Source organism: Lontra canadensis, unplaced genomic scaffold (assembly GCF_010015895.1).
Source record: "Lontra canadensis isolate GAN:19392208 unplaced genomic scaffold, GSC_riverotter_1.0 scaffold16, whole genome shotgun sequence".
Taxonomy (NCBI): Eukaryota; Metazoa; Chordata; class Mammalia; order Carnivora; family Mustelidae; genus Lontra; species Lontra canadensis.
In genome coordinates this window covers 15889867-15912495 of record NW_022631010.1, presented here as the reverse complement: position 1 = coordinate 15912495, position 22629 = coordinate 15889867, and the positions used below count along the sequence as shown (strand labels likewise).

Sequence of the window (22629 nt, the reverse complement as noted above, 5' to 3'; positions counted from 1 at the left end):
GTTGTTCCCCAAACTAGTTGTTATTTTACTTCTTTAATTTCATGAATTGTTGCCCTTTGTCCATAAGGTTGGCAACAAATTTGACTTGTTTATCCTTTCATTTGTCAACAGGCATTTACTAGGCTAGGCCCTCCACTAGCCACCTGGGTGAATCTCAGTGGGACTGGTAGGGAGACAGGCTATGAATGGCCTCTCCCCTCATGGAGCTTGCAAGCTAATAAAGGAGATAGCTATTAAGAATAATTTTAAAAATCACACAAATTATGAAGTTACAGCTGTGATACAGGTACAGGATAAAAATACAGTACTATAAGAATTTGAAAGGGACTTACAGAAGTTAAAATAAGAAAGAGTGGACCAAATTCTGAACATGTTCTGAACAATTTCTTGTTCCGAACAAATCTTGAACCAAGTTCAAAACATTTCAAATCTTTATCTTTCTCATTATAAAGATGGATAGTTTGACTTAACCAGTATGCTTTGAGGATATACTAAGTACATAATCACTTGATTACCGTAGAGGGGAAAAAATGCCACTGGTGAAGATTGCCATTACTCACAGGGAACAAATATTCCTGTGACCTCTATTATATAAGTAAATGTGTTCTTCCCTCTCCCCACACCATTGAGGATAACTGGCCAGTTTGAAGGGGTGCCTTTGATGTCAGTGTTCTTAGAACATGGTTGGTGGTTTTCCTTTAAAACCCTTATACCCAGAGTGAATTCCAAGTTGGGAGTTCCTTGCAGTGGTGGTGGGGTGGTAGTTACATTTTAAAAGCTGCTTTTGGAATTGAGTGTTATACTGTTTGATTTAAACATACAACCATAAATAAACATAGATAAGTGTTCATATTCTCAGTGGATCCTAAGTCCTCATTTAAGTAAAAGTGCTAGTTTCAGCTTGTATCAGAAATCTTAAAACATGCATTTTGTTTTTATAAACAAAACCAACTACAGTACCTAGTTGAGTTAATTTAAGTTATTCATGCCCTACCTGTTGAAGACTTTCCAAATATTTCATATTAGTAAGGTCAGGGGAAATGTACTTTTGTTTTAGTGGATTTTGAAAGCATATTTAAAGTATTTTTGTACATATGCAAATTGCCAAAATAATTCTGAATGGATTCTGCTTAAATTATTGTCATAATTGAGTCATCTGTGTTCATGGTTGGCTTTGAAAGAGTTTTCTACTCCTTATTTGTAGGATTATTGATGTTATTTTTAACTAATTCGGCAGTCTTTGGCTATACACTTAAAATTTTTAAAAACAAATTTGTGCAAAACTAAAAACAGCTATAATGAAGTTGTTTTTTAGTCACATAGTGACTGCTCTCAAATGAGGCTGAAACTGTCTGAAGAATGTTCTTGTGCATATGCCAAGAGACTTCTGGAATGGACATATTTTTTAAGAACCAGAACATAAACAACTGTGATCTGTGGCAAGAGATTTAAATGACCTCATGATGACAGTGAGAACAAAGCATTTTTAAGTTATCATGGTGTTGTGTTAATTCACTGCAGTGTGTTTGTCATTCTACTTAATACACATTTGGTGTGTTTGAGAGCCAGGCAAAAAATTTCAGACTGTATTTAACTGAAGATAACTATTTCTTTGTTGTTATAAACAAGCTAAACACCAAAAATTTATATTTTCTAAGAATAATATTTCATGAATTATTCTAGAGCTGTAGGTCTGTTAAGCACGCGCGGGAGCATACACACACACACACACACACACACACACACACCCCGCACTTTGAGATGAAGGCCATTTGTATTTATATCTTAAATTTGATTCATTTTCTGTTGGAGAGTATGTTCCAAACTTGCAAGATCAAACAGTTGGCTTGAAATAAGAATTCTTCCTTTAAGACAGATCAATTAAGTGTTTATTAAGTACTTACTATGTGTCTGGCACTATGTAGAATATCATGGAATACAAAAGAAGGTGACTTTAGCTGCCTTTGGTTTAGTTAGGAGAAAACTCGAAAGTGAAAGACATTATATAATCAAGTACCAAATAAAATCACACATAACTTATATGATGCAAATAACTAAATAGTCTTTTTTTTTTTTTCAGAAGTGACTTCTAATCGTTGTCTAGAACAGTGGTTCTCAACTAGGGGTGATTGGTTCCCAAGAGGACATTTGCAATATCTGGAGACTTTTTTTTTTTTAATTTTTATGACTGGGGCTGTTGGCATCTAGTGGATAGTGAAGAGATACTGATAAACCCCTTACAATATACAGGATAACTCCTCACAACAAAGGATTATTTGGTACAAAATGACAACAGTGCTGATATGAAGAACTGTGCTGCAGAATCTACAAATGTCAGTGCTAATGAGTTTTCCAGTTTTGGGAGCTGGCCTCCCATTTTCATGTAGACTTCTGCTGCCTCTGAGACCCCGAGACCCTAAGTCCTTACATAGAAATGAGCATGGAGTATCCATAAGCCCCTGAACACTGTATGCAAGTTTTTCCGGTACTACAGTGTTTCAGGGAGAGATTCTGTATCTTTTATCAAATTCTCGAGGTATCTATGTTCCCAAAAAAGATTAAGACACATCAAAGCAGGGGCGCCTGGGTAGTGGCTCAGTGGGTTAGGCCTCTGCCTTCGGCTCAGGTCGTGATCTCAGGGTCCTGGGATTGAGCCCCACATGGGGCTTTCTGCTCAGCAGGGAGTCTGCTTCCTCTCCCCTCCCCCCGCCTACTTGTGGTCTCTCTCTCTAAATAAATAAAATCTTTAAAAAAAAAAGACACATCAAAGCAGTGTCCTAGTTACCTGAGACAATGATACAGAACTTTCCTTAGCATCATAGTAAGTTTCAAGGATCAAAATTAAACAAAGAATACTTTTTGGTGAAAAAAAAATGTTTAAACATATTAATTTAGTATTTTAGAGTAAAAAAATCTTAATGTTTGAGGAAATTATACTAGAATACCTTAAAGATTATTTAAACATCATATCCTTCTAATAATATAGTACTGTGCATGTAGACTTGCACTGGATTGGTTGTATGCTAACCCATAGGCATAATATATAAACCTATTATTTTGTGATTTAAAGTCAACTTCTTTTGTCAGGATTTGCTGCTTTCTCCCAAGGATCCCAGTTTACATTTCCTAAATGCTGTATATCTGTTGATTCAAAGATCTGGATATCGTTTTATACTGTTCACATTTCTCTTAAAAACAGTTAGTAAAGAGAACTGTATTTTTCTCATAAGAAACATCTTTGAATTGAGAGTTGTGTTTCTGATTTAGCATTCAGTAGGTCAGAGATCTTACCAGCAGCGCATCATAAAAACAAATCTACATAACCTTGAGTATGCAGATAATTTGATACTTTTCTAAGTCATAGAAATTTGAAGATTAAGTCTTGGCCTAAAAACCAAGGAAGGGACCTTAGAGAACATCTATTCCAGCTGTTTCAGGCTGTTCTTTGAGGCACAAGACCCAAAACACTACTTCTAGTTGTTACATATTTGGGCTTCTACCAAATATTTTCTTTGAGTGGGGGGTGGGGGGGGGGGGGGAGGAGATGTATGTGGGTGGGAGGGTTACATTTCTGATCTAGACCAAACTCCTTTTGCAGATAAGGAACCTGAGGCCCAAAGCTTTTGACTGTATTCATTCACTTTATTTTTTTAAGATTTTATTTATTTATTTATTTGACAGAAACACAGCGAGAGGGAACACAAGCAGGGGGAGTGGGAGAGGGAGAAGCAGGCTTCCACTGAGAGGGAGCCTGATGTCAGGCTTGATCACAGGACCCTGGGATCATGAACTGAACTGAAGGCAGATGCTTAGCGACTGAGCCACCCAGGCCCCTCTATTCATTCACTTTATACAGTTCTTTATTCTGGGTCAAATCAGCATTTTAGATGTATCTGGTCATAGTATAGAGGATAACCAGGCAATTATAGTCATGTAGCTTCCTCGCTGCATGTTCTTAGCAAGTTGCTGAATACTCTTTGTCTCAGTATACTCATCAGGAAGAAAAGGAATTGTTATATCCTTAGGATTGCTTTCATCTTAGAATTTAGAGTATTATCTGGGAAGATGATCTGGATTGACCATGTCTCTCTTAAAAAACATTTTGAGGGGCACCTGGGTAGCTCAGTGGGTTAAGCCTCTGTCTTTGGCTCAAGTCATGATCTCAGGGTCCTGGGATCAAGCCTCGCATTGGGCTCTCTGCTCAACAGGGAGCCTGCTTCCCCCTCTCTCTCTTTCTGCCTCTCTGCTTACTTGTGATCTCTCTATGTCAAATAAATAAATAAAACCTTTTTTAAAAAAACATTTTAAATCATTACATTAAGTATTATTTTTCTGAAATGAATATTATGTCATGTAAATAGTGAAGCTTCCTCCTCCCCAAACCAAACTGTAATGTCCAAAAAATACTACAAAATAAAACAAACGTCTTTATTATCAAAGGTAACAACACAGTAATCATATTTCCTTTATTTTGGCAGTAGTGACGGTCTTCAAGGACTAATAGGTCAGCCTCAGGGCTTTTTCTTTCTTACTGTCATCCAGTCCAGTTATTACATAAGCCACCTAGAAACATGAATTAGGAACTGTAGAATATAAGAAATAAGGACCTTTAAAGATGAAAAACAAGAACAGATAACGTTGAAAGAGGTAAACCATACAAAGTGGGATCTGACCTTGGTGGTCCCTTTGATCATAAGGATGTATCTTACAGAGTACCTGAGACATGAGAATTCCTTTCTCTGGGGGTGCTCAACAAGGATTGCCTTATTAATCAATTTTTGTTAGTCACCTGTAGTTTCCAGGGAATCCAGTCTTTTATTTGGGCAACAGAAGCAATTAGAAATAATTATGTTAAAGACCACTTATCTTTTTGCCATCAAAAATGAATTACTAGTTATATACTGAGAAGATTTTGTTCCAGGATTTTTCTTAGAGCCTCAAAACAATTAAGTATAGAGAAATGAAATCTAACCTAAATGAAAGACTTTACTTCAGTGGCTTGACTGTATATCAAGTTGTTCAGTTTGTTTATTTATTTTGGTCTGGTTACGTTTATTGTTTTTTTATTAAGAAATAGCTTTGATATGAGTTGATCCTATATTACTCTGTGGAGTATTACACAATTTAGTATTGCATTTTATTTTGTTATTTTGGTAAATATATGTAAATTATCTTTTGGGGTAAATTACATTTTTAATGAATGAAGATATAACATTTAAGTTGAACTCTGTTTTTTCTTAGGTCTGAAAGAAAGTGCAGAAGAGATGGTCAAAAACAAATTGGAAGGAAAAGATAAATTGACCCCTTGGGAACAATTTTTAGAGAAGAAGAAAGAGAAAAAAAGACTAAAGAAGAAACAGAAGGTATCAGTGATATTTTAAGCAAATATTTATTGAACAACAACGATGTATCACAAGGTACCAGGTCCTTGGCATCCGTTATCTCATAATGTAACCACTCACTAGAATAGGCCTTGTTATCATCACATCTGTAAGAAAGGAAAGGAAGAACCCAGTAGCTTAAGTGTTTTCTGCAAAGTGATGTACTGAGGTAGAAATCCTAATAAAAGCCCAGAGCCACTTTAACTACAGTGTTCTAGTATTTTACCTTTATATGCCACCAAATAAGATACATAGTTTAGTTGATACCTAGGTATAAAACAGTTAATTCTATTTGTGTTTTTGAGGAAGAAAGATACATACAGAATTTTTTACTTGAGGATGTATATATACAGAATTTTTAAGATTTATTTGAGAGAGAGAGCACAAGCAGGAAGGGCAGAGGGAGAAGAAGAGTCTTAAGCTGCCTCCACGTAAGTGCAGAGCCCAGTGCAGGGCTCAATCTCATATCCCTGAGATCATGACCTGAGCCAAAACCAGGAATCACATGCTTAACCAACCGTGCCACCCAGATGCCCCTACATACAGAAATTCTTGACATGAGTGAAATTTTTTTCTCTACATTTCTCAACCTGCATGTTTCACGTTTCACTATTACCATATGGATCTATTAACATCTTGTCATTAAATCCCTTTTATTAAGGATATTTCCTCTGCACTAAATATTGTCTTGAAAAATATTATTTGACTCCCATTGTCTGAGGATAACATCTTTTCCACAGACTCTTTAGAAATAGCAGAGACCACTTAACGATTTTTGCCACTGAAAATACTCTTATTACTGAAATGCAGCATTCTAGCAGTACTGTTATAGCCTTAAGATAGTATCAGTAATCACAGAATTTTTCAATTTTAGTAATCTTAAATGATTTTTTCTAGTCCAATTCTAATGCTTTATAGTTGTAGAAAAATAACTGATTTATCTCCGGCTATGCAGCTTGTTAGTGACCAAGCTGAGACTGGAATCCAGATCTCTCTTACTCCAGTGTCCTTTCTACTGTACAGTATTATTTCTTTCTGTCCTACAGAAGCTTGTGCTTTTGGTACAGCTTTGACTTTCCAGTGCTTGTAAAGATAGAGAGCTGCAAAACTGAATGATGGAATGGAGGGATTTTTTTTTATACTCCTCTATTTTAGTCAGTATTTCTGGAAATAGATAATAAAATGAGGAGGGTAAGAGCCCTGTCCTCATTGATAAGCTGCCTCTCTTCTTCAGAAAACAAACTGAGGGTTGCTGGGGGGCGAGGGGGAAGGGATAGGGTGGCTGGGTTATGGACATTTGGGAGGGTATGTACTATGGGGAGTGCTGTGAATTGTGTTCAGACTGATGATTCACAGACCTATGCCTCTGAGGCAAATAATACATTATATGTTAATAAAAAAATAAAAACTAAGTAAGCAATAAAATATCTTCTAAATGGGATAATTTCACAAATTATTAAGCCATCAATTTATTGTAAAACTTACAAGTGAGTCCTTTTTGGGTCAGTAAAGTAGTCACTTGTATCTGAGACCTTTAGCAACTATTCTTTTTGATTTTCATTTGCTGGGCACTTGGAGCTTATCTTATGCTTTTACTCTTTCCCTTCATTGGGCTAAGATGACTAATTTTATTACTGCTATTAAAAATAGATCTGTTGAAAGCCAGTTTGTTCTAGACTCAGTGCTCTGTGCTGGATTGGTATTAGATTCCAGCAGATCCCTTCCATCCACAGTTTTTCATGTAGAGAAGAGTTTTAAGAATTTCCTTCGTGTTAAAAATACTTTTCCCCTTTTCCTCTCTGTGACTTCAGTTTTTGAAACTGGGAAATTATTATTAAAGAAATCAGTACATGGTTATGGGCCAAAGTTAATATAGCTATAGTTTAGATCTAAAAGCAGTTAAAGAAGTATGTGGATAGATGTGTAGTTAGATCTGTAGGGATTCCATAATCTTCGTTAGAAACACATTATTACTGAATCTGTTGTAAGTTTGGTGAAAAATTTTTAGCTCTTGTTCTTAAAAGGATATTAATATCGGGATATCTATGTGGCACAGTCTGTTAAGCATCTGATTCTTGGCTTTGGCTCAGGTCATGATCTCAGGGTTGTGAGATTGAGCCCTCCCATCGGGCTCCTTGCTAAGTGCTGAGTCTGCTTGAGATTCCTTCTGCCCCTCTCGCTTGTGTTCTCTCTCTCTCTCTCTCTCTCTCAAATAAATAAATAAATCTTTAAAAAAAGGATAGTAATATTAAAATGAATATTCTTCAGGGCTTGGTGGGTCTTCTTCAGCATGCAAGGTGATGTTTAGCAATGTACACTCTAAATATTTTTATTAAAATGACTCATTTTTTAGATTCCTCAGAATAAAACTCAATCTGGTTAGTCTGATCTTAGTTCATATGTTCTATTTATTTTATAGGCTTGATTTTTAATTTTCTTTTTTTAAAGATTTTTATTTATTTGACAGATCACAAGTAGGCAGAGAGGCAGGTAGAGAGAGAGGAGGAAGAGGCAGGCTCCCTGCTGAGCAGAGAGCCTGATGTGAGGCTCGATCCTAGGACCCTGGGATCATGACCTGAGCCGAAGGCAGAGGCTTTGACCACTGAGCCACCCAGGCACCCCATAGGCTTGATTTTTAATTTAAATATTCTAATTTAATAGACCATCTGTTCAAATTTAATTAGGAAAAATTTAACCAACAGTTCTTAGAATAGCCAAAGGGTTTTCAGGGGTGGATTACAGATGAAGCAAGATAATTATTTAAATTGGGTGTCCTTAACTGCTTTTGTATACATTTTAATTTTCATAATTTAAAAAATCATTATAAAGTTTTTAAAGACAGAAACTATATATTTGATAGCTTTTATTTCTCCAAAAACCCTACAGTTTTCTGCATTTATTAAACATTCCATAAATATTTGTTGAACAAACAAAAGAATAACTCAGATGGGAGTTATTTTATAAACCAATCCATTTGAAAAACTGGTTTAATTCTAGATTGAACTATTTGATTTAAAAGAAATGATAGGATTTTCCTTCATGGTCTTTGAAATAAACTACATATATTCTTATATTCAACTTTAAGGCTCTTGCTGAAGAGGCCAGTGAAGATGAACTTCCCTCTGATGTTGATTTGAATGACCCATACTTTGCCGAAGAAATGACAAAAATAGGTAAGCCAGCCCATATTTGAGTTTTTAATTGGCGTTTTTTTTTTTTTAAGGTGATATGGGTAGAAACAGTATACACTACCATTCTCTTAAAACTCCTAGAATTTGTGTAGCTCTGTTAGTGGCTTATAAGCAGTCTGTCCAATGGGGTATAAACATCTCTCAGCTTAGGAAGGGTCAATATGCCCCTGTACAAACAAGGAGAAATTTCATTAGGAAGCTTTTGGTGATGTGATTGAGGATTGATTGATTAATGGTTTACCAGGGATTCCTTTCTCAGAAATATCCTTACGGAAGGATTGATGAGAGAAAGGATGAGAGAAAAAGGAAGTCAGCTTCTTGTGTGCTTTCACTGCTTTTTTATGATGCATCTATTCTAGGTCTTTGCAAAGGCTATGAAAAAGTGAACGTGAAATAAATTTATGTTCATGTGGATGTGTGTATAAATTTCTTTTAATTTTTACATGGTGTTAGATGATGTGTAAAAGCTTTTCTGCTCAAATATACAAAAACATCTATGTTCCATTTTATCCATTTTACATTTGTCCTGCTTCATCATTGCAGAAGAAAGCCAACTTCCTCCTGTTTTTCCTTGGTTCCTTGAACTATCTGGCATTCAGTTTCCTATATCCAAGGAGCTTTGTTTCCATTGTGTATGCACTTCTCATTCTTTCCTGAATTTTTTCATTCTTACTTTTTTGGTATGTGTAAATGTGTGTGGTAAGGTTCAGGCCATACTTAGACTTAAGTCAGTGCAGAGACTACTGTAAGCATTTTCCATTTGTTCTCATGCATTTTGCCTTTCCCTGATCTAAATACCACACACATGAACTCCAAAAGACTTGCTACTGGAACAACTCCAAGCTGACATTGTAAAGAGAAGGATTTTATGAAATTTCTCTGCTTCTTGTCCCTTGTGACTAGTGAGCCAGAATAGTTCTCAACAGGAAAGTCAAAATTGCTCAAAATTATTTCCTGGTTGTTATAGCCTTTTAACACTGACATTTTATTGACGAAAAGGAGATCAAGATGAATAAAGTCTATTATAGGATGTCAGATTCTTAGGCATTGGAAAGGGAAATGGAAAGTTAGCATATTCTGCTTTTTATCATACCTGAGCGGTCATTTCTAGAAGATGATGGATTTTAGCCTTATCCTCTGATTTCAGGAAACCAAATTTATAATGGAGAAATGCAAAGCATTATAGTTTCCTTGTTCTCATTCCAAAGTGCTTCATTTGGCATGTACAATCTGGTCAGATTGTAGAACTCAGGGTAAAATTCAAAGAGTAAGTTAAAAATGTTTTGATGGCTTGGGGTGGTTTGTTTCCTGGAATCAGCACATTTAAATTGTGAATAAGCTTCCTCGAAAGGCAGTAGCAGAAGTTCCAAAGGAAGGTATAGATAAGATTTGTTTGCTTTCAATATACTTTTGATTTCAGGGTATATCCTAGGAGTAATTATTTATATCTGGGCTGAAGTTGTTTCTTTAAAGGAAAAAGAAAAAGGCTGAGAATTTTTTTTTACATAAGATTTAGGGCCAAAAAATAGTATCTTGCCATGTTTATTTATTCATACAAATAGTAAGTATAACCCATTGGGTGCTGGACACTCTGCTAGGCTAAAGATAGAGCAGTAATAATACAAGGAAGGTTACGTTTCTTGAGAAGTCTATGGTATTAGGGCAGACATGCTAAATAGGTAAACAAATAATATTATGAGAATATGGTCAGTGTTTTAAAGAAGATAGGGCAATATAGAGAATATAACTGAGATGAAGGAGTGTAGCTTACTTTAGACATAGGGTAGGCAAAAAAGACTTTTCTGAAGTGATGACATTTGGCTAAGCCCTGTAGAATGAGGAGTCCTGCATACAGAACGTCGCAGACAAGAGGTAAGTGGTAGAAAGGCTGAGAGGTGAGAAGGAATTATTGTGTTGGAGAAATTGAAGGACCCCGATGTGGCTGGAGCATGGTTAGAGGAGTTAGGTATGAGGCCAGACTGGAGCACAGGATCAACCCTGAAGGGTCTTGTGTCGTGGCAACCCATTTGGATTTTTCTCTCCTGATGGTGGGAAGCCACTGAAGGGTCTTTAAAGCAAGAACATGACAAGATCTGGTTTGTATTCTGGTTCCTGTGAAGAACACAGATTGGGGTACCTGGGTGGCTCAGTGGGTTAAGCCTCTGCCTTTGGCTCAGGTCATGATCTCAGGGTCCTGGGATTGAGCCCCACATCGGGCTCTCTGCTCAGTGGGGAGCTTGCTTCCCCCTCTCTCTCTCTGCCTGCCTCTCTGCCTACTTGTGATCTCTCTCTTTCTCTGTCAAATAAATTAAAAAATGAAATCTTAAAAAAAAAAAAAAAAGCACAGATTAAAGCATTGGTGAGAACTGGGAGACCAGGCTTTGCAAGAGATGATGGTTGGTTTAGATAACGTGCCAGTAATGGAATTAGAAGGAGAAAAGTAAATGGAATTTTAGATACATTTTGGATGTAGACTTACTGAATTCCTTGAATACAGAAGTAATCTAACATAACTCTAGATTTTTGGTGTGAGTCTCTGCAGGAATATTCTTCCATTTACTGAGTTAGGAAGGAATGTAGGAACAATAGGTTTGGGTGGGAAGTAAGGTCAGTAGGTCCTTTTGGGTATAATCACTTTGAGATGTTGGAGATACTAGGTTACATTTATAAAGGAGTCTGGGTGATCAGCTGAGAAGTCCATGCAGTTATAAACTTAGGAATTAATTAGTAGCATATAAATAGCATTTCAAACCATGGAACTGAAGGTGAAAAGCATTGGTAAGGGAGGAGAATGCAGGATTGGGCTCTGAGGTCAGGTAAAGCCTACACAAGGTAGTATTACTCTTTCATACTGGTGAAGGTACTATGGGGGAATGGACACTGAAGAAACTGAGAAGGAGCAGCTGCAGAATAGGAAGGAAAGCATTAGTGTTTGGAAGAGTGTATAGTTCAAGTCCCATGGTTGAGCAGGACAGAGACATTTTAAGCCAGATGGACTTGGATACGTTTATAACACCTTTGCCCTTGGCAGTCCTGTGGAGCTAAACTTAACATACTCTTCAAACTATGGAGGAATTGAGTTCATTAATTAATGCCAGACCTGGTGTTTGGCTTGGGTTAGGAGCCAATGTGAGTACTAGAAATCTTTTCTCATTTTTCCTTCTATTTTTTCCCCCTACACTATAAACTTGCTATAGTTTTTTTTTGTTTTTTTCTCAACTGCAAACTTGATATCAAATGAGAGTTTCAGAAATATGTACTTCTACAATTAGTTAAAAGTTACTTTTTTCTTAGAAATGAAATACAGCTGACCCTTGAACAACATGGGTATGAACTGCACTGTAAACTGTGAATCCACTTTTACATGGTTTTTTATGATAAATGCAGTACAGTACTGTAAATGTATCTAATATTTTCTTAATAATGTTTTTCTTTTCTCTAGCTTACTTTATTTTAAAAATAGAGTACATAATACAAATATATAAAATATGTATGAATTGACTATATTATTAAGGCTTCAGGTCAACTGTAGGCTATTACTAGTTATGTTTTGGAGAAATCAAAAGATATATATGGATTTTTAACTGTGTGGGGGGGTCATTGCCCCTAACTTCTGTGTTGTTCAAGGGTCAGCTACATTGGAAAAATTTGTTTATTGCTGTCTAATCACATAAACTCTTTAATAAAGATTTTGTTTTTGAAGAAGTAGGAATAAAATAAAGTATATCACATGTAAATCTACCCTATTAAAATACATCCTTCATCTTGACAACTTTAGATATTTGATAAACTACCATGAAAACATAACAATATGCTACATATACTTGATTCATTCAGTCAGTATGTTGAGTGCTTATATCATACTACTTGTATATATTGGTCTACAGTTTAAAAATGCTTTTATATGTATTCTACCCTCTAATCTAAACTTTAGCCCACCTTATAGGTGCATAAATTGGAGCTCAGAAAACATAGCTGAATTGCACAAGGGCCAGTGGTAGATGGTAGAACCTGAATCTTGATGGACTCCCTTTACTTTTTGTAACCCTCAAAGTATGTAGTAAAGGCCAAAGCCAGAGCCAGGACCCATGTGTATAAGAAGTTGACATGGGGAATTGCTGGATTTCCAAGCAAAGCCAGAATGCCCAGGTCCAAAAGACAATTAACAGTGTGTGTCTAATTATGAGCATTGGAATTTGCTACAAAAACAGTGAATTGCAAGGGGACTACCACTCCTGTCTGGTCAGTACTGAGACTGCATTTGACCTCCAGTGAATTCTTTTAACTGATATAAGAAGTGCTCAGCGGGGCTCCTGGGTGGCTCAGTTGTTGAGCGGCTGTCTTCAGCTCAGGTCATAATCCTAGGGTCCTGGGTTCGAGCCCCACATGGGGCTCCCTGCTTAGTGGGAAGCCTGCTTCTCACTCTTGCACTCCCCCTGCTTGTGTTACCTCTCTCACTGTGTCTTTCTCTGTCAAATAATAAATAAAATATATATTTTTTAAAGTGCTCAGCTAAACCCTTTGGAGGAAGATTTTTATGAGAATACTTGTTGGACATTACAAGTAATGAGAAATGGAATTTCCTTTACAGATAGTCCTTTCACAGGTCAACTTTTTGCAACACATCTTTTTCCATAGATGTATTCTGTTACATTTTTGGCTTAAGGAGTTAATAGCCTCAGTAAGGATTTTTAAATTTATTTTTTTAGTCCATAACATCTGATTTAGAATTAGTGCGTTAGAATCATCCGTATGTACTTCGCAGCAGTCCCAAGATACATGGTTTCTTACTTGCCAAAAGATTTACTGAAAAATAAAGATAACATTGCAGAACAGGGATTTTCATTTTCCTATTACTCTTTATCTAACTTAGGTCTGATAATTTTCCAAAGGGAAAAAAAAAAACAACGTGCTTTTTAAAAAACATTAAGATACACCCTCTTAATATGATCTTGTTAACAGTGCAGAAAAGATCTCTATGTGTTATTTGTTAACTGGCTAAACAGTTGGGCCAGCACAGTAAATTCTTTCTGAGCAAAGAAATTTTCATCATGTTAAAATTGAATATCATTTTTTAGCCCTGACGATTTCGGAGATTCTTTTTTTTTTCCTCCTTTGCTACAATCTTTCTTTCAAGTTTATTTTTATGACTTTTCACCAGGTTGTTATAAAATCCGGAACAGTTCATTGTGGGCTCTTTGATATTATTTCCCACAGCTGTATATGAAGATCTTTATCTCCTTTATGTATTAATCATAAACAGCCTGGTTTTTTTTCCTGCCACAGAACAATCTTCTGCATGTGTCACTTGTCTGTTCAGTTCAAAAAGGAGCTCTTGCCTTGAAAACATAGAGTAGAAGTAAACTTAGGATGTAGAAGTCAGACCCCAAAAAAGTGGAACCTTGCTGATATTACATATAAATAGGCACATTTTAAAATAGAGAAAAAATGATAATCGGAAAGTAGATACATCATTTCCTGGAAAACGTTTGAGATAGGAACAATAAAGGCTTTCACTCTAGGAAAAAGGGCTGTCAACAAATATTTCTTTCTGGCAGTGCAGACAGATGCCTTGGGAGCACTGAGGGGTGCACCTAAGCAGTACTTACATGCTGGCATTTTCTCTCAGCTGGGCATGCCACAGAGCAGTTTCTAAAGCCTCTCTCAACTTTTATGGGGCGCCTGGGTGGCTCAGTGGGTTAAAGCCTCTCTCAACTTTTAGGCTTCATTTTTCCTGTTAACCCTTATTAGCTGCAGTTACTCAACCATTATATGCTATGTGAATTTTCTTACTATCTCATGATAAAATGTATTTTAAACAGAAAGAGTTGCTACAAAGAGAATGACATTCAATAGTAAAGGAGTGTTGTTTAGTGATTAATAGTAGAGACCCTGAGCTGGACTCCCTGGGTGTGAATCATGTTTTCTTCACTTAGTAAACTTGAGAGAATTACTTAATCTCTCTATGCTTCAGTTTTCTCTTCCACAGAATGAAGATTATAACAAATAATGGAATCTACCTCATAGCATTGTTGTGAGGATTATATTAGTTAATACATGTAAAGTGAGTAGAATAGTACTACTGCCTGATACACAGTAAGTGCTATGTAAGCGTTAATCAGTATTACCTTGGAGACCATTAGTTTCTCTGTGTTGGAAGGACAGAGCACAGCCTAGCCAAAGAGGACAGCATTCAGTAGAGAAGATTATCATTGTGTAATAATATTCTAGAGTAACAGAACATGTCTCTGTAGATTCTGAAACTTTTTACTCATTAAACTAGTCTCTCATACTTCAGTACCCTGATACCAATTCCCTTTGCACCCCTCCCACTCCAAGAGACACCAAAAAAAAAGAAGAAAAAATAAGGCATCAGCATGATCACTGAGGAGCCCAGGATGTCTTATTTATGTGTAGTAATAGCAGGCACTTTATAGCATCATGTGTCAGGCATTAACTGAGCTCTTCACATTGACCAATTTATTTAGTACTCACAGTAACCTTGTGAGATAGGTGCTGCTATTAGAATCCCCATTTTACAGATAAGGGCATAGGTCCAAACTGCCACAGCATAAGCGTGGTACAGCTAGAATTTAAACCCAGGCCAGCTGCTCCAGGTTCACGTGCCCTTAGCTCCTGCACATGACTATCTCATTCAGGATGAGAACATCTCCTCTAACATCTTGTGGTCTCCAGAAGTCCCTGAGTCCCTGGAAATAGAAGCGGTGTTACTAGTCAGGAGCCACTTTTACCATAAGTAGTTGTATTTAATAATAGGCATAGAAAGTTAACTGAAGATCAGTTTTGTCTTTAGAGAAGGAAAAATTGTTTTGTTAAACTTTTACTATGAAATTATTATTGTAAAGAATTTTTCATTTTCCAGATGAATTTTTTAAATGTGGAATTTTAAGTGTTTATATATTCAAATCACTTTTTTTTTCTTTGTGATTTCTTCTATTATTCTTATGCTAAGAAAATATTTCTTCTATATAAGATCAGGTAACTGGTCTTCTGGAATTCTCATAGGTTTTTTTTGTTTTTGTTTTTTGTTTTTTTTCCTTAGTGTTTAACTCTTTAGTCCATTTGCATTTTATTTTCCTGTACATGATGAGACAAGGCTATAACTTGATTTTTTTCCCCAGAGTAAAGCAGATTTCCCACCACCAGTTACTGAATAATCCCTTCTTTTTTCCAGTGATATAGTATAGTGCATTTTATTACACACTAAGCCATACTGTTCTATTATATGAATGGATGTTGAATTTGACCCAGGGCATATTCTGTATCTATTCAAATGATCTCATGGTTTTTCTTTTTTAATTAATAATGTAATTATAATGTAACATAATAATATATAATATATAATAATATATAATGTAATTATAATAAATAATGTAATTATACATTTCAGAAGAAATTCTTCCTTTATAAGTCACCCCATCCAGATGTATTTATTTCATTCATTCCCATAGTTATCTCCAATGACATTTTTTTACTTTCTTTAGTTTCTGTATGCTTATTGGTAAGATTATTCCTAGATATCTTGCATTTTTGTTCCTAGTATAAATAGAATGTCACAGATAGTCTTGTAATTTTTTTACTCTTCTGTGTTGGTTTGTTGTGCCAGGTATAAAAGAAAAGAAAAAATCAACGAAATCTACAAAAGATAGCACATCAGTGGAAGATGCTGAAATAGAAAGACAAAAGGTAAAATATGGTCATTGCTATATTCCTAGTGGATAATTGATATGTACAGTTTAAATGAAGTGGTCTACATGAGTTTCTAGTGTTCCCTAATAAAAAAATAATTGATTTTAGCAATGAAATTTATAAATAAATTATAAAACACAAAATTAAATATTTTAGCAATGTAGGTTTTTTTAAAAAAGATTTATGTGAGAGAGAGAGAGTGTATGTGTGGAGGGGAGGGGCAGAGGGAGAGAATCTCAAGCAGACTCCCTGCTGAGCAGGGAGCCTGACATGGGGCTCAGTCTCACAACCTGAGATCATGACCTGAACTGAAATTGAGTTGAATGCATAACCAGCTGAGCCACCCAGGTGCTCCTAGCAGTGTAGTTTTTACCAGCCATTTTTCCAGCCAATACAAAGTTGAAATTTTATCTCAAACCTAAGTCATGTTCCTTTTTGATTTAGAGGAAAATATGTCACTATTAAAAATTCTTACCATAGCTAAAACAAAAAATGCAACTATTAAAAGCTTGAAATAATATTGCCATAAGTTTAATTCTTTTTACTTTTTAAATTTAAATTCAATTAATTAACATATAGTGTATTACTAGTTTCAGAGGTAAAGTTTAGTGATTCATCATTTGCGTATAACACTCCGTGCTCATTACATCACATGCCCTCCTTAATGCTTGTCACCCAGTTACCTCCCACCCTCCTTCCCTCCAGCAACCTTGTTTGTTTCCTGTAGTTAAGAGTCTCTTATGGTTTGTCTCCCTCTCTGATTTCATCTTATTTTATTTTTCCCTCCTTCCCCTATGATGCTTTGTTTTGTTTCTTAAATTCCACATGTGACTGAAACCATATGGTAATTGTCTTTCTCTGATTGATTTATTTCATTTAGCATAATACCATCTAGTTCCATCCACTTTGTTGCAAATGGTAAGGTTTCTTCTGTTATTGTTGTTGGCTGAGTAGTATTCCATGTGTATATATACACCACATCTTCTTTATCCATTTATCTTTCAGTGGACATCTGGGCTGTTTGCATATTTTGGCTATTGTGGATATGGCTGCTATAAACATTGGGGTGCAGGTGCCCCTTCCAATCACTATGTTTGTGTCCTTTGGCTAAATACCTAGTAGTACAATTGCTGGGTCATAGGGTAGCTGTATTTTTAACTTTTGGGGGAACCTCCATACTGTTTTCCAGAGTGGCTGTGCAAGCTTGCATTCCCACCAGCAGTGTAAGAGGGTTCCCCTTTCTCCACGGCCTCTCTACCGTCTGTTATTTCCTGACTTATTAATTTTAGCCATTCTGACTGGTATGAGGTGATATCTCATTGTGGTTTTGATTTGTGTTTCCCTGATGTCAAGTGATGTTGAGCTTGGGACTCCATCAAGATAAAAAGCTTTTGCACAGCAAAGGAAACAGTTGACAGAATCAAAAGACAACCTTCTGAATGGTAGGAGATACTTACAAATGTCTTATCAGATAAAAGGCTAGTATCCAAAATCTTTGAAGAACTTAGCAAACTCAACACCCAAAAAACAAATATCCAGTCAAAAAATGGGCAGAAGACACAAACAGACATTTCTCCAAAAAAGACATACAAATGGCCAACAGACACATGAAAATACTGCCTTAAGTTTTAATTCCGTCTGAATCTGTCCTATAATTCAGACTTTGTTTTTGTGTTGTCAGGTGCTATTTTCTCTCATTATTGCAAACAACATAAATGTAATGTACAAAATTGAAGTCTTCCTTAGAAATGCAGTGACCTTTATGCTTTGCTGACTCCACAAAGATCCATGGCACAGGTTAATAGTATTTTTGCTGAGGCAGGAATTAGAGTCAACAATAACCCTATGACTGACGTTCCTATCACTGTCTGGGAGTGAGCCTAACTGGTCACCTAAACTCTGCATGATAATGCATCTTTTCTATCCACCATTTATTGCACACAGTAATGCTCATAGAGTAAAGCAGTGCAAAGAAAATCCCTCTTTTGTGGAAAATGGCTCTAAAAAGAAAGCCAACTGCAGGTGCCAGTGATGTAAGTGAAAGAAAATTAAAGCAATCTAGAGTTGCATGGGTGGCTCAGTTGGTTAAGCATCTGCCTGCAACTCAGGTCATAATCATGGTCCTGGGATCAAATTCCACATTGGGCTCCCTGCTGGGGGGGGGTAGGGAGCCTGCTTCTCCCTCTGCCTGCTGCTCCCACTCTATGTGCGTGCTCTCTTTCTCTCTCTCTGAAAAATAAATAAATCTTTTTAAAAAAAGTAATCTAAAGTGGTAGTATAGAAAGATTCACAAAAGTTTGGCAGTATACTCTGTATTTTCTCTAGTACACGTGGTTGTTTATTTGGTTCCTAAAGTTTCATGTTTAATCCCATGGTTGGAAGAAAATTCCACTGTTTAGTGGAAACAGACATATTTCAGAAGCAAATATTAAGATCTTGCATTCATAGAAATGTATCAGTTTTGAAAAGTAAAGGCAAAAAAAGCAAAAGAAAAAAATTCCTTGCTGTTAAAACACATGTTTGGAAAATGTAGCCTGTTTCACAAAATATTGCATGTTTGCTAGATTTAGTGTCATTGCATGAAAAGACCAAAGTGAAAATGAGAAATTTTTATTTGGGGGTCTGACTGAGCCACCCAGGCGCCCCTGTGGTCTAGTTTTTAAATACAAACTTTCACACCTCTCCTACTCTTGGTGATGTTGCTTCTAAAAATTTTATCTTACTGCTCTACAAAGATCTCTGAGTTTCTTTTCGAGTTTTGGTAATCCACAATCAGTTTATGGATGGCAGGTGTTATCCCAGAGCATTAGTGACTGGGTTCTCCTTTCCGAGAGGGCCCCATACTTCTGCCTGGGGAAAAAAAAAAACACTGTTGTATATTTGATCTTTTCTTTTTCTCTCCACAGGCTGAAATGGCTTTGCTCATGATGGATGAGGAGGAAGAGAGTAAGAAACACTTCAATTACAATAAGATTGTAGAGCACCAGAATCTGAGCAAGAAGAAGAAAAAACAGCTTATGAAAAAGAATGAATTATTAGAGGATGACTTTGAGGTAACCAGGGACACCTCTTAAAGCTGGTGTTGAATTTAAAGTCAGCTCTGGAGAGGAGTATTTAGCACAGTTAGCCTGAAATGTCTTAGGAAGGGCCCATAGTGGAGCCAAAGCTGCTAAATTTTAGTCCAGAATAGCTGCTTTATCCCAGGGAGGATCAAATTACTGTTTAGTTGAATATGAGGTTAAGTATTGGCTTGTCTTTTGATTGCACCAAAGTTATGGCTTTGCTTTTTTTTTTCCCCCCAATACTTAGCTTTTAATGTCAGAATCACATGCAGTGTTTTGCTCATGATAGGAAAGATATGCATACTCAAGCTTGACTGAGAAAGAGCAGGTTTATGTCACACCATGTCACACACTCACTGTGTATAGTGACCACTGCAGTAGGTCATGCTTTTTTTATTGCTACATCTCTTTGTTTCCATCCTCCCTCCTTTCCCTCTTTTTCCTGGCCATTCACTCCTATGTATGAGTTTGAGCCTGTACAAAAAATCTACAAATAGCTGTCAGCAACTACTTAATGACTTCCAAGACAGGCCTTAAAACTCCATTGAAGATCTGTGGGAAACCAATTTTCTAATGAATCAATACAAAACACTCACATTTATATTTTATATAATCGACAGCTCACTTTCAAAATTTGGCCCCATTTCTGGGCCTTTTGATTTACTAATTATTTGTTTTCCTTTTGGATTTGCAGGTAAATGTTAAGGATGCACGGTTTCAGGCAATGTATACCTCCCACTTGTTCAATTTGGATCCTTCAGATCCTAATTTCAAGAAAACAAAAGCTATGGAAAAAATCCTTGAGGAGAAAGCCCGACAGAGAGAACAAAAAGAACAAGAACTTACTCAGACAATAAAGAAAAAAGAGAGTGAAATTCAAAAGGAATCACAGAAGAAATCCATTGATCCTGCCTTGTCAATGTTGATTAAATCTGTAAAAAATAAAACAGAGCAGTTTCAAGCAAGAAAAAAACAAAAAATCAAATAGCTGTATGTTGTTTCTTTTTGGATTGAGAATGTATTCTTCTAAAGTATAGTGAAGTGATAGAGGGATTATTTATTGGGAACAAAGCTATCTTTCAAGAATATGAATAAAGTCTTATTCTGACCATTGTAAAATTTCACCTGTATAATAGTTTGACCTAATTATGGATGATATACAGATTTGCTCTGTATATTTCTACAAGTTAATAATTTAATTAAAATATAGAATTTATAAAATTTTTGTATTTTATGAAATTCAGCCTTTCTAGTAGAAACTTACTCTTAGCCTAATTTTTTAAAAGATTGTTTACAATTCTGTGTAAAGAACAGTGCCCAGTTTTTAAGTCTGAATAAGTTACAATTTGGAAAAATATATATGCTATACATTAATTTCTCTGGAAACAGGCAGATTTAGGTATCTGTGTAAATAATTTATTTTTCTAGCCATATTGGATAGAAGCCTGTAACTTTCTTTATTGTTTGTTCATGTTTATTATAGTTTATGAAATTAATTTGTAAATAAAAGTAAAATATTTTTATTATTTTGTGTAGGACTGATTTATTTCATTTTATGCACCTTAAATAAACCACTCTCTGAAAAAATACCTGAAAACTTGACAAAGAGGACAATTCTATGAAGAGGCAGTTTCAGGTTTGCATTGCTCATAATTGTATTTGAAATGTTCGTGAGCCTCTGCAATGATTTTTCTATTTGTAGTAACAGAAAATTCTTCTGTCTGCCCTTCAGATTTTTGGAATGCTTAGAAGGGTGGATATGCTGCTATAGAGTTTAAGGAATTTTAATTCCTTTTAAAATTAAAGCACATCTTTAAGGCCTTAATACTCCTGGATCTCATCTGGTCTAGGTTTTATAAACTACTAACCATTTAGAGAGGAGAATTAGGTGTGCTATATAAACAAATGAAAATAAAAACCAAAATGGTCACTTGGAACAAATGATAAATATGGTAGCTTCTGAAAGGCAATAGGAGTTTAGCCAGGTTTGTGGTTAATAGTAAACTTGACATTTTTGGTATAGAAATTTAAGCCTATTAATGTAATATGTGTTTTCAAGAATAAAAGGATGTAAAACTCAGAGGGATATGAAGATAATAAGGGTGTATAAACAGTCTCTGAAAGCAGAAAAACAACATTTAAATTGCCCAATTTAACAGAAAAATGCAGGAAATTGTGGTTTTTTGTTGTTTTTTTTTTTTTCCATAAAGCACTGGCATTGTTTCAGCCAAATAGAGCAGTGTTCTTATTGATCTATCCGTGAAATTCCCAGTATTGATCTGCTCAACATTGAGAAGACCATGAATCTTAATATGTTTACGAGTACAATATATAAACAGTTTTATAATTATTTGTATTTCATTTATGCAGGGAAAAATACTTTTTTCCTTTAAACTGTTTAATCATAACATAGGTATTACTCAAGAGTTTGATTTTAAGATTCCTGTGAAACTTAGTCCTTTGGTTTTTGATTGGTTTGGTTTGGGGGTTTTTTATTTGTTTGTTTTTTGTTTTGTTTTGTTTTTTGTTTTTTGAGTTCTATTTTTTTTTTTAAAGATTTTTATTTATTTATTTGACAGAGAGAGATCACAAGCAGGCAGAGAGAGAGGAGGAAGCAGGCTCCCTGCTGAGCAGAGAGCCCGACGCGGGGCTTGATCCCAGGACCCTGAGACCATGACCCGAGCCGAAGGCAGCAGCTCAACCCACTGAGCCACCCGGGCGCCCCGAGTTCTATTTTTTTAAGTCACTGGTTTTAATTATAAATCTCATTTTGTTAGTCAAGCATATAATTGCTTATAACAAATAAATTGACCTTGTTAAGTAATGTATAGCCCTGGCTCCTTTTCTCAAAGAGTTGATATTTTTTAGGTAGGAAAAAACAAAAAAAGCATTATCAGGTGCAGCATTAATTAAAGATTCCACATGAAGAATGTGAAGATCTCAATAAATAATTGCTGAAAGTAAAACTCAGGATAAAAAAATGGCTACTGTCAAAATTCAGCAAGCAATGTGAGGATAGTTTGGGTGACCCATAAGTTCACATTTATTTGATTTTTTGTTGTTGGTATCCTTGATACCAAAACCAAAGACAGTACAAATAAAACTAGAGACTGACATTGTTAGTATATAGAAATGTGCTTCCTTCCGGAGTCTTTCTCATTAATTTAGGTGTAAAAATCTTCAAAATAGGGGCGCCTGGGTGGCTCAGTGGGTTAAAGCCTCTGCCTTAGGCTTGGGTCGTGGTCCCATGGTCCTGGGATAAAGCCCCATATCCGGCTCTCTGCT

The 22629-nt window shown here is 35.8% G+C and overlaps 1 protein-coding gene across 2 annotated transcripts in view; it reads left to right on the top strand.

Annotated features, from left to right (window-relative positions):
* ESF1 (ESF1 nucleolar pre-rRNA processing protein homolog) overlaps positions 1-20541 on the top strand; it is a 66922-nt gene extending 46381 nt beyond the window's left edge. For both annotated transcript variants that reach the window (XM_032859200.1, XM_032859201.1), the window contains exons 10-14: positions 5242-5363; positions 8467-8554; positions 16200-16279; positions 19189-19335; positions 20039-20541. In XM_032859200.1, coding sequence (XP_032715091.1) covers positions 5242-5363; positions 8467-8554; positions 16200-16279; positions 19189-19335; positions 20039-20332 — 731 coding nt within the window. In that variant the 3' untranslated portion in view covers positions 20333-20541. The remainder of the gene's footprint in view (positions 1-5241; positions 5364-8466; positions 8555-16199; positions 16280-19188; positions 19336-20038) is intronic.
* The last annotated feature ends 2088 nt before the right edge of the window (positions 20542-22629 follow it).